The sequence below is a fragment of the Dysidea avara genome, chromosome 4 (genome assembly GCF_963678975.1).
Source record: "Dysidea avara chromosome 4, odDysAvar1.4, whole genome shotgun sequence".
In the NCBI taxonomy this organism is placed as follows: domain Eukaryota; kingdom Metazoa; phylum Porifera; class Demospongiae; order Dictyoceratida; family Dysideidae; genus Dysidea; species Dysidea avara.
Genome location: NC_089275.1, coordinates 48747806 through 48762389, shown reverse-complemented (window position 1 = coordinate 48762389; position 14584 = coordinate 48747806). Strand labels below are relative to the sequence as shown.

The following is a 14584-nucleotide window of genomic DNA, read 5'->3' as shown; positions in this document are numbered from 1 at the left end:
CAAAGGTGGCAAGAGGGCAGTCTCACTGTAGTGCATGAGTACGATCTGTTGCTACTGATAATTAAACCTTAGAGTGAAGACTTTGGTCAAAGTAGTCTAAAATAGACACTAGACACACAAGGATTCTGAGAACTCAATGTGATGTTCACATGATCTACATTCACTTTGGAATGCCTACTATATAGTATATAGCAGACATCCCAGTTCCTTCAAGGTCTGATGTTTCACTTTGCGGATAACCAACTGTTACTTTTGTAATCTTGGTAATGTGAAATGTAAAGAGAATAGTGACCACAATTCTCACATGATAAGTATCAAGCACGTGCAATAGGTATAGAGGAGTATACGTGGCAGCCATTAGCAGGATAGGGAGTAAAGAGATGTGTATAGCTGTAGTGTTATTAGCTAGTGATAGCACACTCCACAACACTTTACATAAATGCATGCATGAGGTACCCTGTATGTCTGCATGGATGTTTGCATGTGTGTTGATCAGTTTGTGGTTAGTTGGCTTTGGCCCCCACACTCTGAAAATCATTCCCATGCCCTTGATATGTACTATATACATGATATCTCCAGGGAACAGTGGTAGTGGATTTGATCTGAAATCTAAAGACATTCTCAATAAAGAACTGTGCTGCTAAAATTTTATATCACTGTCTGCCTGCTAGTCTAAGACATAATAATCTTAGTAGTAGCATGTTCTAGCTTACTCTACCAGTTGCATCAATTTCCATATCACAAAAGGTTTGGACATTAACAATACATACTTTGCTATGGAAATGTACATACTCCCAGAAATTAAGATACAGAAAAATACCTACCGATTTGATACTTAGTAGTATATTTTCACCAATACAGATACCGATAATTGCCATACAATTTACACACCTCTCAAGTTAGCTATGTGTGACTGCTCTATTAGAATTTTATTGTGCACAGTGACTGTTCTATTAGAGTATTTCGATCTTTTTCATGCAAACATAGTAAGTAGCAGTTGCTCAATGTTTAACAAAGCAATTCCTGCACCTTTTGTGCTAGAATAATGTTCAACACTATTTCCAGCCTGTTATATCTCATGTTTTGCTAGCATAGCATTTATGGTGATAGTTATGATGATGACAATTGGTACGAGTGACTATTAATCGGTATCGGAGTGCACAAATAACCGGTACCGATTGATACCAAAAGCCCAATATCGGCTCCGATACGATACCGATTATTAGTGGAACACTACCAAAACATATAAAATGATTTAAAAGGTATGGTACCGCCCAAATGCAATGTTGAGATATTGCACACGATTAAAAAACTTACTCGAAAAAAGGACATAGTAGCCATTTCATTGCAGTCTTCATCCTCGACTGGAAAGATAAAGACTTGAAAATGAAATGGCTGCCACACTCCTTTTCAAGCGAGTTTTATTGACGCAATTAGTGCTCATGACATTGTGTTTGGGCGGTACCGTACAAAATGACACTGATTTTTGGATGATTTCTAAATACCAGTGACATAATGAAGAAATAGGGTCTGTTACATAGTTACCATGCTGATTGGTATGGCAATACCCCGGGCAGTGTGCACTTGGCATATTCGAGCAGTGCACACCCCCAGGATGCAATCAACACTTACCATGTGTGCATACAAAATACACATGATTATATAGTGCTTTTCTAGCTATACACACCACCCTTCCACCAAACCTAGCTCTATTGCCTACTTTGCCCTAATTCTAACCACAGGTTCAATTTTTATATGTGGACAACCATACAAAGCACACACAAAGCACATACAACAATAGATGTACTGGCACATATACTTAATGCAAGGTTTTGGGTAAGAGGGAGGGAAAAAGTTTTCTGTCTGCGAACATGTCATGTGTTATGACCAGCGTTGTAAGTGGGTCAGTACTGTTGACCCAGTTGACCCACTGACCCAAATAGTAATCTGGATGGGACCTGGATCTGACCCGCATGTGACCCGGTTTAATTAAAATAGAGGTGTGCTTCAAGAGCTAGATTAAAAGTCCACAAGTTCCAAGTTCAATTATATAATTAGCCCTGTAATTTTTTACACTATAGAAATGATTGTCTGCAAGAAGTGAGTAGCTACGTATTATCAAGTGGGTATGGTTTCATGTACATATTATCAAGTGGGTGTGGCTCCACGTACATATTGTCAAATGGGTGCGGCTCCACATACATATTATCAAGTGGGTGTGGCTCCACATCAGTCTACATGCAGCTACAGCAATTAAGAATTTCCATAAGTTAGTTACCTACATTTCAAGTAGCAACATGGATCTGGTGATACCATGCATGCCCACAGAGAAACCCGATACAAATCCTATAAGTGGGCATGGCTCCACATATCCTGCACAGACGGCAAAGCATATTCCTAAATGGTGGGTGTGGCTCCACGTAAGTTTGTTGAGTGTTTACAACTGCATTTCCACCAATACAATCGAGCTTGTTAACTTATAGTCACACGTGATCTCATCCGGGTCAGACCCAGATATTTGGTGAAGTGGATAAGACCCACTTGACCCAGACAAAATGTTACCCAAATGACCCTAATAATCCGGATGACCCGGCTCACTTACAATGCTGGTTATGACATGATCTCATGATCTTAACCCTTAAACCCATACATTATTTTAAGGAATATGTGATTACACGAAACCATTTAAAATGGCTTGTCTAGCCAGACTAGCTTAATTCTATTAGCCTAAAGCTATATACCAACAGAAAGTTTATTCATTGGGCTACTTGAGGAAGTCTAAATAACTGCCGTAACAACAGAGGCTTACTTGTTATGGAATGATGGAAAATGGCGACTTGATTCTCCATCATTTCTTAATACTCGTGACGCCAGCTATATTAACAATAAATTAAATTACGTGAGCTATATATAACGTGACTCGCCATTGAATGAGGACTTGCCTCGTATTTATTTCACACAAATCTGATGAAGTAGGAAGGAGATATTAACTATTTCTAAAGGTATGTAAGGGGTTTGTGTGCTTATTTTGTGTTAAAATAGTTTCAGGGCGAGTTTTGGCATGCTTTTGTGCTAGGGTAAATCCCTAGGTAGCATTTTAATCCTTGTTTAATTGCCAACAAAATGGTGTTGATTACGTAGCCATAGGAAGAACGATTTGTTAGTTACAGTACTTTGTTTAAAGCCATGCATCAACGCTGATTTATCAGTGTGTATGGGTTTAAGGGTTAAACCTGTCAAGATAGGATGAATCATATATAATGTCATCTTGCCAAATGATGTCATCTAAGGATACCTCCTATGATCTCATCTTGATACTAAAAGTGTTTGTTTACAGTTATGCGAAAGTAGGGATTGTCCTACTTAGTTAATATTCCAACAGTTGTACACATTGTACAGCACACTGATCATTAAGAGTCTTATCATATGAAGGTACTGTTATTATAATACATTCCCCACACAGTGTTGCCATGACAGTATTAGTATCCTACCTTCTACTGTGTCATCTTCCTCATCACTTCCTGCTTCTGCTATCATCTTGTGAATTTCTTGTTGTACTTTCTGTAAAATAACAACAATACAAAATAAGGGAGTACTGCAATTTGGGAGGGTGGATGTGTCTAATGTAATGTCTAGTGATATATTTCAGTTATAGTCAACAAGGAGTTAGACAGTAAATGGAAACAGGTACATGCCAAACCAAAGACACTAGCTCTGAATTACCTGACTAAACTGTGTGATCCCCATCTTCTTCTTTTCAACAAAATATTTCACCACCTTGCACCTGCCAGCTCTGGCAAAGTTATATCCATTCACTGCACTCAACAGTGGTGTTACTCCTCCCTGTACATGGTAAACAAAGTGAATACTGTACATGTAGCTGGACATCACATAATGTGTCTATCAGTGATTTGTTTGGTGAGGATTATAGTTTGACAGATCAAGAAATTTACCAAACCACAATCATACCAAATAAGACCATACAATATAATAAGCCAGCACCTAATTGATAGTTCACTAACACTTGATCTAGACACCTACCAAATATACTGGCATAATTCTCACAATAACAGGTGCCTACAACTACAATGTTAGCAAAATGGGTAGAATAATGATGTTAAACTGCAAATCATTGTCTGTGAAAATTATTATTCATGTAGAAATTTAACGACATCATGCAGTACATTGTATTTGGCAATTTTTAGGTTATTACCCTTTTGATTTAAATAAGAGTGAATAATGTTTCTCCATAATTTTTTTACTTAACATGTTATGCTTCAGTGCTACAAAGTCTACCTATTATGATCACAATTTGTTATCTTTATGTCATTAGTTTACACTGGTGGTACCCGCGCAAAGTACGCATGATACTAAGACAATTGTTATGTCCTATTGTGTGAATACACTTAAATTTGAACACTACTAATGATTAAGGAGTAATCACATCATTACATACCAACAAAGACATGATTACGCATAGCTACTGATGTGCATACATAATTTCTTCAATGATGTGTGGCACTAACACCTAGTGTGGCCTTGTGCACTGCAATTTCTACACATCTGTGCAGTACACATGCAGAACACAGTTCTCATGAAGGTGGCGTATCAAGATGTGTCCATTATAACCATCATGCACATACATGAAAAAGATTAGTTTTGAGTGGCAGGGATGTACTCAACGTCATTTTGACGATGATGTTGCATGAACTAACATAAAGTGTCTGAGTGTGGTATGAGGATCAGTTTACCAATAGTTGGTGCATCACCACAATGAGCTATGTTCTAATTCGACTTGCATTTGTCACATACATTTCGGTTTATATTTATGTAGTCAATTTGAGTAACTGAATTGTAGTTCCATTTCTAAATCCTAGTCATGGTAATTGTACTTATTGCATGACAAAGTGTGTATGCAGTACAGTATTGAGTATGGGTATTCGAGTTTATCAGCTGTACTGAGCAAGATCAACACAACCATGTGGATTTGGATAGAGAAGAGTTGTCTTTTGTTGCTTTCTGAATCAAGGTCCATTACCAAGATGAATCCTTCATATGAAGAGTGGTTACTCTAGAGAGGTTGAGAGAGAGATTGACAGATTGAAAATTGATTGTTGGTAGAGAGGCTGTGCGTGTGTTCTGATAGGGTAGTTCAACGGAGATAAAGTAATAGAGCTTCTAGAAGTTTCAGCTGTTCCTGTGGAGTTACCAAGGAGTGAAATGGTCTTGTGTCTCCCTACACATTGAAGACTGCGACAGCAACTTCATGATAATATTGTCCACGATTCGTAGCCTGGTAAGGTAGATGTATGTTCTATTAGAGTAGTTGAACATAATCTCCCGTTCTTCCTCTCTCATAATGGCAAATCTTCCTTGTGTAGTCTGTTAGGTAGCCTGATCATCGCTTGTAGACTTGCCACACCCACTACAAAACTCTCCTTTTATACTGGTGGGTGTGATTAAAAATTTTTTTTTTTTTTAGTTGCCGGATGATAGCGTACACACCAGATCACATGATCAAATTTGCTGATGTGATTGGTTATATCATGAAAAAGTGATTGATCCTATTTTATTGTAAGCTTTGCTACATGACATCATCTGATTTCTATTGGCAACACATGTATACCGGAACGCCGTATACGCGTATCGTAAACTTATAATGGCCATTGACAGTGATAAGTATCTCACAACCAAGGTTAGCACGTAATGACAGACACAAAAACCACCTTATGACACAATGATTTGGACGGGTAGTTGGTCTAGCGAGTTTGAAGCTAATTGGGGGAAAACCAGGGAGGAGTTTTAGTTTAAAAATTTTATGGTCTCAATTTTCCGTTTCTCGTTCTGTCGTCCACAGGGGGAGAGAAACGTCTGGTGTAAGCTGGGATGGGGAAGGCTGGTAACACGATAAAGGTCTCCAGAAAGTTTTGGACACATTCATGTCTTCTTCCGGTAGCTACGATGGCTTAAAGGATATTTCCTGTAGTTTAACGAATCGCCACCAATTCCGGATCAAAAGATTCGCCTCAAATTTTAGATTTGAATGGTACCGATCCGATTGGAATCCGACTAGGAACGAAGGGGCAGTGCCGAAAAAGAGTTAGAGAATTATTATATAGATAATGTCAAAGGTAAATAAGTTTATATTTGTTGTCAATGAAACTAAACACCAGAGATTACTGTATTTACTTGGTTAATCACAACAGCATTTGTTGCCTTACTTCAAAAAATCCATGTGGCAACTATTCAAACTTGACCACTACTCGAGACTTGAAAACAATATTTATGTAGCTACTATTCAAGATGCGGCATTTGCGGCACAACAAAATGATTCCCAGTCATTGTAGCAGGCTGAATGAAAGTGAAAATTACTGAGCAATTACGTAGAGCCCAAATGCCTGTCACAATTGTACGACTTTAGCACTAGTATGGCTTGGTGGACTGCCAAAATACAAGGTGTAACTTGAATTTGTTACTATATAGTAATACAGCGGGCACAAGTGCCCTGCCTGATATAAACACACGAGCCGTCAAGCCCAACGGCAAGTGTGTTTATATAGGCAGAGCACAAGTGCACATTGTATAACTGTTATGTACCACTCACCTAATAGGTGGGGAGAGTCTCATTAGACAGCTGAAACTCTTATAAAGACCCGCAGGTTTCTAACATGAATTGTGGGTGAAATAGCCAAACGTTGCGATGACATTCCCTCTACAGTACCACAGCCACCTGAGATGTTGAAAGCTAGTACGCGATGGGCATATCACTAACCTACATTTGCTGTTCAACTCTCATCATGTTGTGCTCAGCATACGTGATCACTCAATCGCCCATAGTGACTGTCTCCAGCGAAAAAAGCAGCTAACAGACGGTTTAAGTAAACAAAGCCTAACTACTAAACAATACTAGTATAATTCTTACTATCCATACTGGCTAAACTTGAATCTGGTGGCATGACAAAAACTGGTTGCTACAATTGAACATAATGGTGAGTATTATTTAGAATATAACAGTTTTATTGAGTCATTGCCAGAGTGGACTATGGTTTTATCCGGGTTCAGATGGCAACAGACTAGTATTTTTGTATATGTAGACTAGATTTGTGGCCACCGCGTTGACTGTTTCAATTGCCATTGACTGCTTGATAAACGTTAAACATATTGGTGACGTTATGGCCCACAATTGACTTTCACATGTGAGGCTATAAAAGAGTTCAAGTGATCTATGAGGTGTCTTTCCACCTATTAGGTGAGGTGTCATAGTGGTCTAGCACTTGTGCAATGCTGCACAAAACCGCAGCCAGTGCAATATTTGTATATTGCACTGCGTTCAGTGCATTATCAGTTATAATGCACTCGCTGCAGTCTGAAACAGTGCCATATACAAATTATGGCACTGGTGGCACCTTTGAACTGTCCACAAGAGTGGTACATATTATAATATGACACCTCATTAATGTCACATGTGTATCATGTGTGGCCAGTGTGGGGTAATGATGAGATGTTCTATTATCAATAAAAAGTTATGATCTTGTCCACATTGCGGCTATGACTGTACAATAGTGGGTGATTATCAAACTGTAGTGTAGTGATTAATGAGGCTCATACAGTAGAGATATGAGCAGTGTAAAGTACTTGTCATACTGTTACAAAAGTTGATTTTCACTCTGTACATTAGTTAATGTTACATGCTCTGATGTCACTTAACTGAACCCAGTCTACACAACACTTGTTGTCATAACTACAATACATTTACACATGTACAATTATATGAAGTTACATCATCACTTTATGTAGTGTATCTTGTGACACCATTAAGTTGGATCATACCCCATCACAATGTTAAATGTGAAAACTTGGTATAATGTTATAAGTACTATGAGAAATTATTATTAATTGTGTGCACACTTAACTATAGCCATAAACACTACTCAACCATGTTACTACAGGTATACAGGAACTGTGTAGCTACACTGGACCACTATCAGTTACAAGATGTTTGTTAAGGAAGGTGAGGGTAAACTATATAATACAGTGGAACCTCAGTTATCCGGACACCACTTATCCAGATTCTCAGTTAACTGAATTACGGAATGACTGCTCTATTAGAGTAGTGACTGCTCTATTAGGGTAGTTGAAGAACTGATATTTTAATAAAATTTTTGATTATGCTATTTTAATGTTATTTATACACAAGTTTCAGAGATACAGACTTTTCAGACTTATGGACCACCTCTGGTCCCAAGGGGTTTGGATAACTGTGGTTCCACTGTAGTGTGTTCCATGTGTACATCATCAAATATGTGTACCTTTAAATGTGTACCACAATAACACAGATCATACACAATTGTTTTCCACTATTAGTACAACTCATAATATCAACAACTACCTATACAACTGGTTAGGTCAAACTACACTACCATATAGTGGATAATATTTTGGTGGGACTATACTTGTAAATTTAGTCAGTCAAATATGACACTCATCACATTGTGTTATGTGTACACATATTATGACGGGTAGGTAAAAACAGTGGACCCAAGGACCAAGGACAAGGGGACTGACTCTTCTTGGAATTTGTACACTTCACACTATTCTATACTTGTACTAGGAACTTCTGCAAGTAGTCCTGTATGGCCAATCCACTTTTCCCCGTCATGGTGATTTCGCACGATGTTAAACCAATTAGAAATTGTAAGCGCCGTGAAGCTGACTGCATTTATAGCCTGCTGCACAATGAGCATACTAGTCAATGAGTATACTAGTCAATGAGTATACTAGTCAATGAGCATACTAGTCAATGAGTATACTAGTCAATGAGTATACTAGTCAATGAGTATACTAGGCTATTGTGTCAACTCACTACTAAAATTTAGAAACATTGTACAAATGCACAACGATTAATGAAGTCTGGTTGAATGCTGAGCTGCTGGACTGAAACTTGCTTAGCTAGTAATTGCTATTTCTCTTTTTACCGAGGCACTTATAATTACTAATTCAACATCATGTGAGACACTGTGACGGGCAAAAGTGGATTGGTCATGCAAGACTACTTGCAAAGGTACCTAGTACAAGTATAGAATATTGTGAAGGGTATAAAATTCCAAAAAGTTGGGTCCCTTGGTCCTCGGGTCCTCTGTTTTTACCTACTCTAATATAACATGTACCCATACCAGTGATTTGTGTCACTAAAATGTGATAAAGAATACTTCACATTGTTACACTACAATAAACATTTCTCATTGTATGGTTAACATGTATGACTCACTTTGTTCACTGCATGAATATTGGCTCCAAGGTCTGTGATGTATTTCACAGCTGCAAGATATCCACAATATGCCGCCTTGTGTAAGGGTGTTTCACCATCCTATAAGTCAAACAAAACATGATTATTACAATTTCACAATGTCAATAGTAAATGTACTGTGTACAGGACATTTTGTGTACGTACCATGTATATGTCTCAATAAGATTAAAATTATTACTGGAGAAATTTACCATTATTGTTACAAGTTAGAACATAGTGTGCATAGTGTGGTTTGATATTGGGGAGATAATGAAGTCTTTAAAATCCACTAATAGACCTGCTAACAGGTAACTGAAATGGTTAGAGACTTTCCAAACAATTCACATATTCACACTTCCAACATGTTCACTGTATACTATTAAGCAAATTGAACACCTAGTCAACAAAGTTCATAATTGTATGTACATTTCAAAAATCTAATTTAGTGACTATATGCATGAACCATGTTCTACAGTAAGTTGGTGCACTCAGACCTTAGTAGTAGCATCACTAATATCCTCATGTTTGGTATCTACCCTATATTTGTGAGGTTGGTATTAACAAGTTGATGTTGTGCTACGTCCATGCAATTAATACTATCCCATTTTAACTAAATAGGTAATTAATCAGCCAGGTATATAATTTAGTTTATATTCATGCTATAGTTATAATTAATTCAACTAGATAATTAGAATTGTAAATACTGTAATTTAGCATATTTCTTAATCCATGAATTATTTTGTAATTCAATAATTACATTACTATGCACTGCTAAGGAAATGTAACTATAACAACCACTTTAAACCTCAAATTACGCACTTCTCATTTGTTTTATAGTGCGTCTATCGTGTTTTCTCATGCAAATTGTTTAGAGAAAGCCTTGAGGCTGCCCTTCATTTTTGGTCGCGTAAATATGGGTAACCCCCCCTTCAACCCAAAGGATACGCTACCTCTGGTAACCTAAGAGGTCTTCAGTGTTGTTTTTAAAGTTGTTAAACGTCTATAAAACCGAAATGGAAGACCGTTTAAGAAGTATATGAAGAGTCGCCATATCCATATTTCAGACCGCCGAAAAGAACCACCTCAAATTATGTGTGTGGAAGTTTACTACAGACTTAATTTAGCTTTCAATCCTTACATGCTGACTGCTTTTTATCATTTTTAATGTTTTTGCTCAAGTGGGTGCATATGGACAAACAAACATAGGTAGGTACACACACGGTTTTACGAAAACAATTTCAGTAAACCACCCACAGGTGGTTTTAAAAACAGCACTATTAGGAAGTGTCAGTGAAATATTCAAACAAAAACACGGAGTACGAAAATTACGAACAGTACATTAGATACTTAGTATTCAGAAGTCCCAACTATAGTATATCTGTACACTTTTCAACATTAGCGAAACTTTATTATCCAATTAGAACACTAGGACACATACCAGCACAACTGTGATCATCACTGTAATTAACTGACACTATGGAAACTTGACTATATATTAATTATTATACCATGTATAGTCAATGTGATCAAATTACATTATGATTTTTAACATGTACCTTTATACACAAATGTTGCTGGAAATAATTAGTAATTAATTCCAGCAACTTTGTACATATTTGGTGACAGAACAGTTTTTCTCAAACTATTCATCTTTTAAATCCTAACAAAGTCTTTCAACGTGTTGTACAGTAACAAAGTACATCAGTCCTTTTGAGCAAGGGAACATGTAGTGTAAGGAACTGTAAGTAGCGTACCACCATAAGTCGAGCAGTTTCCACTTCTCTATGGTACGAGCCATCAATATGTAAATTTATTGATGTTGATTACTATCTTCTGACCATGTTTGATGGGTAGTAAGTTGAGTGAAACATGCAATTTTGTGATAAAAAATGGCACAGAATAGTATAGGACTTAAGTTAGGAAAAACTGTGAGACTTTTAAGATATTCTACCATGTCACAAAGGAAGTGTCACTATCAACACTAGGAAATATGGATTATTGAACACTTGACTGGGCAGCACTACTACTTGTGCACGATGGCTTAATGTGTCACTGTGTGACAGGTGCACGACGAATGGTCCTTTATGCTAAATGTCAATGTTGACAGTCGAACTTCAAACATGACATTTAAACATGTTATTGTTGGTTGTACTATCCTAACATACCACAAGGATGTAGTGCCTACACCTCACAACACTGTATATAGTAACTATGTGTGTATGGTCCAAACTGTATATTATATCCACAAGCTTACACTACATGACCCACTGTACAAAGTACCAGTTCTATAACATAACCTACTGTACAACTGTACACCACTGTATGTAACCACAAAGTTTAGTATATTTCTACAGTATTAGTGTATGTACCCCTAGTGGTAAGGAAAATGTTTCAACAACTATAACAGTAAACACCAATTGATGTGTGTATACAGATCAGTTGATAATAGTATATGTATAGTGGAACACATAGTGGTGACACATAGTAGAACACCAATGTATACTCACTTTGGTTACACAGTTTATGTTTGCTCCTTTCTCGTGTAGATATTGGATAACTTGCACATGACCACGATTGGCTGCCATATGAATATGAGTCAGTCCATCCTGTAAGAACACACATCACATGTTTTAATAATATAATAAGTAATTCATTATCATGTTACAGTAAAATTAAAAAATTTGAGGATTCAAAGTTTTGTTGTTTTCATGGTTATGCTAATTAATTGCTACAAAATTCCCCCTCAAAACCAGTAAGCCAAATGTCCTGCTTACTAGTCAATGTCTCAGTAAGATTAAAATTATTACTGGAGAAAGTTACAGCATGGTGTGCATAGTGTGGTTTGATATTTGGAGACAATGAAGCCTTAAAAGTCCACTAACGGACCTGATAACAAGTAATTGAAATGGTTAGAGACTTAAATTTCCAAGCAATTCACATACTCAGACTTTCAACACATTTACTGTATACTATTAAGGAAACTGGAAACCTAGTCCATATTGAAATGTGGATTTCAAAAATCCAACTTAGTGACTACATATGTACGCGTATGCATAAGCCATGTGTACTGTACGTTTGCGCACTCGGGCATGTGAGGTTGGTATAACAACAGAACTATTAGGAAATGTTAGTGAAATATTTAAACAAAATGTGAAGTATGAAAAGTGTGAATCTAGATACTTAGCTAGTGTTCACAAGTCCCAACTACAGTATATCTGATTCATTCTCACTATCTTATGTATTTAATACATGTCAACACTAACTTTAAAAGTTGCAAACTTTATTAGCCAATCAGAACAGAAGGACACATATTCGGTGACAGAACAGTTTTTTCTCAAACTATTCAACAGTTAAATCCTAACAAAGTCCTTCAATGTACTGTGCAGTAACAAAGTACATAAATCCTTTGAACAAGGGAACATGTAGTGTAAGGGATGATAAATCATGCAGCACTATAAATCGTGCAGTTTCCACTTCTCTATGTTATGTACCATTAAAATATGTAAATCTGGTTACTAGCTTCTGATCATGTTTGATGTGTGGTAAGTTGCGTGAAACATGCAATGTCGTGATGAAGAACAGCACAGAAAAGTACAAGTTAGGAAAACTACATGACTTCAAGTGTTCTACTATCTCACAAAGGAAGTGTCATTATCGGTATTAGTTATAATCGGTGCCTGCTTTGGCCAATCATTGAACACTTGACTAGGCAACACTACCACTTGAACCAGCTTTCTAAGCAACGGAAATTGCCCTATGTTTTAGATGCATGACTTAACGTGTCACTGTGAAACAGATAACTTTTGACATTTCTAAAACTTAGTCTACTTTATAACAAGCAAAGCAGCTATCCATGTTCTCATTCAGTAGTACCACTGGGTATCCCTCAAGGCACTATAGTCACTTGTACCAAGTGTGGATGTAGTGACACCATTAAGTTGGATCATACCCCATCATAATATTAAATGTGAACTCTTGGTACAATGTTATAAGTACTATGAGAAATTATTATTATTTGTGTTAAGTGAGACTTAAGATATTCTACCATGTCACAAAAGAAGTGTCATTATCAGCACTAGGAATTATGGGTTATTGAACACTTAACTGGACAGCACTACTAGCTTTCTAAGCAACAGAATTAAATTGCTCCATGTTTTAGATGCATGGTTTAATGTGTCACTGTGCGACAGGTGCACGACGAATGGTCCTTTATGCTAAATGTCAGTGTTGACAGTCGAATTTCAAACATGACATTTAAACATGTTATTGTTGGTTGTACTATCCTAACATACCACAAGGATGTAGTGCCTACACCTCACAACACTGTATATAGTAACTATGTGTGTATGGTCCAAATTGTATATTATATCCACAAGCTTACACTACATGACCCACTGTACAAAGTACCAGTTCTATAACATAACCTACTGTACAACTGTACACCACTGTATGTAACCACAAAGTTTAGTATATTTCTACAGTATTAGTGTATGTACCCCTAGTGGTAAGGAAAATGTTTCAACAACTATAACAGTAAAGACCAATTGATGTGTGTATACAGATCAGTTGATAATAGTATATGTATAGTGGAACACATAGTGGTGACACATAGTGGAACACCAATGTATACTCACTTTGGTTACACAGTTTATGTTTGCTCCTTTCTCATGTAAATACTGGACAACTTGTACATGACCATTATTGGGTGCCATATGAATAGGAGTCCATCCATTCTGTAAGAACACACATCACATGTTTAATAATATAATAAGTAACTCATTATTATGTTACTGTAAAATTAAAAATTTTGACGATTCAAAGTTTTGTTGTTTTCATGGTTATGCTAATTAATTGCTACAAAATTCCCCCTCAAAACCAGTAAGCCAAATGTCCTGCTTACAAAAAATCCTCACCTAAAACTTTGATAAATTGTCATACATTAACAGTACAAATCATGAAAACAGTGAAAATTTCTCCCTTGAAATTTCTAGTTGTATAGTAGCTAATACTTCACTGGTGGTGGTTGTATTATTACTAGACAATTGACATGTTTTAGGTTGACTGGTATATATACTCTATGACTTGTTTGTTGGTGAGTGATAAATACTGACTAATGCAGAGGTTATGATATGAATTCTCTGTTGTCCTGCCACAATGTCCTGGCAAACCAGAATTGTAGTTGCCTAAATCGACTGGACATGTGCAAGATGAATGCCCAATATGCCACTATAGCATAGCACATGAACATTAGTGGTAAGATGTCACATGCCTTACTGCAGCTGTTATGTGGTTACAGTA

The 14584-nt window shown here is 36.8% G+C and overlaps 1 protein-coding gene across 1 annotated transcript in view; it reads right to left on the bottom strand.

Moving 5' to 3' along the window:
* The window catches only part of LOC136252597 (uncharacterized), a 56063-nt gene that overhangs the window by 25398 nt on the left and 16081 nt on the right, over positions 1 to 14584 (bottom strand). Inside the window, exons 7-11 of the mRNA XM_066045075.1 lie at positions 13921 to 14019; positions 11794 to 11892; positions 9269 to 9367; positions 3724 to 3843; positions 3492 to 3561 (exon numbers count right to left, since the gene is read on the bottom strand). Coding sequence (XP_065901147.1) covers positions 3492 to 3561; positions 3724 to 3843; positions 9269 to 9367; positions 11794 to 11892; positions 13921 to 14019 — 487 coding nt within the window. The remainder of the gene's footprint in view (positions 1 to 3491; positions 3562 to 3723; positions 3844 to 9268; positions 9368 to 11793; positions 11893 to 13920; positions 14020 to 14584) is intronic.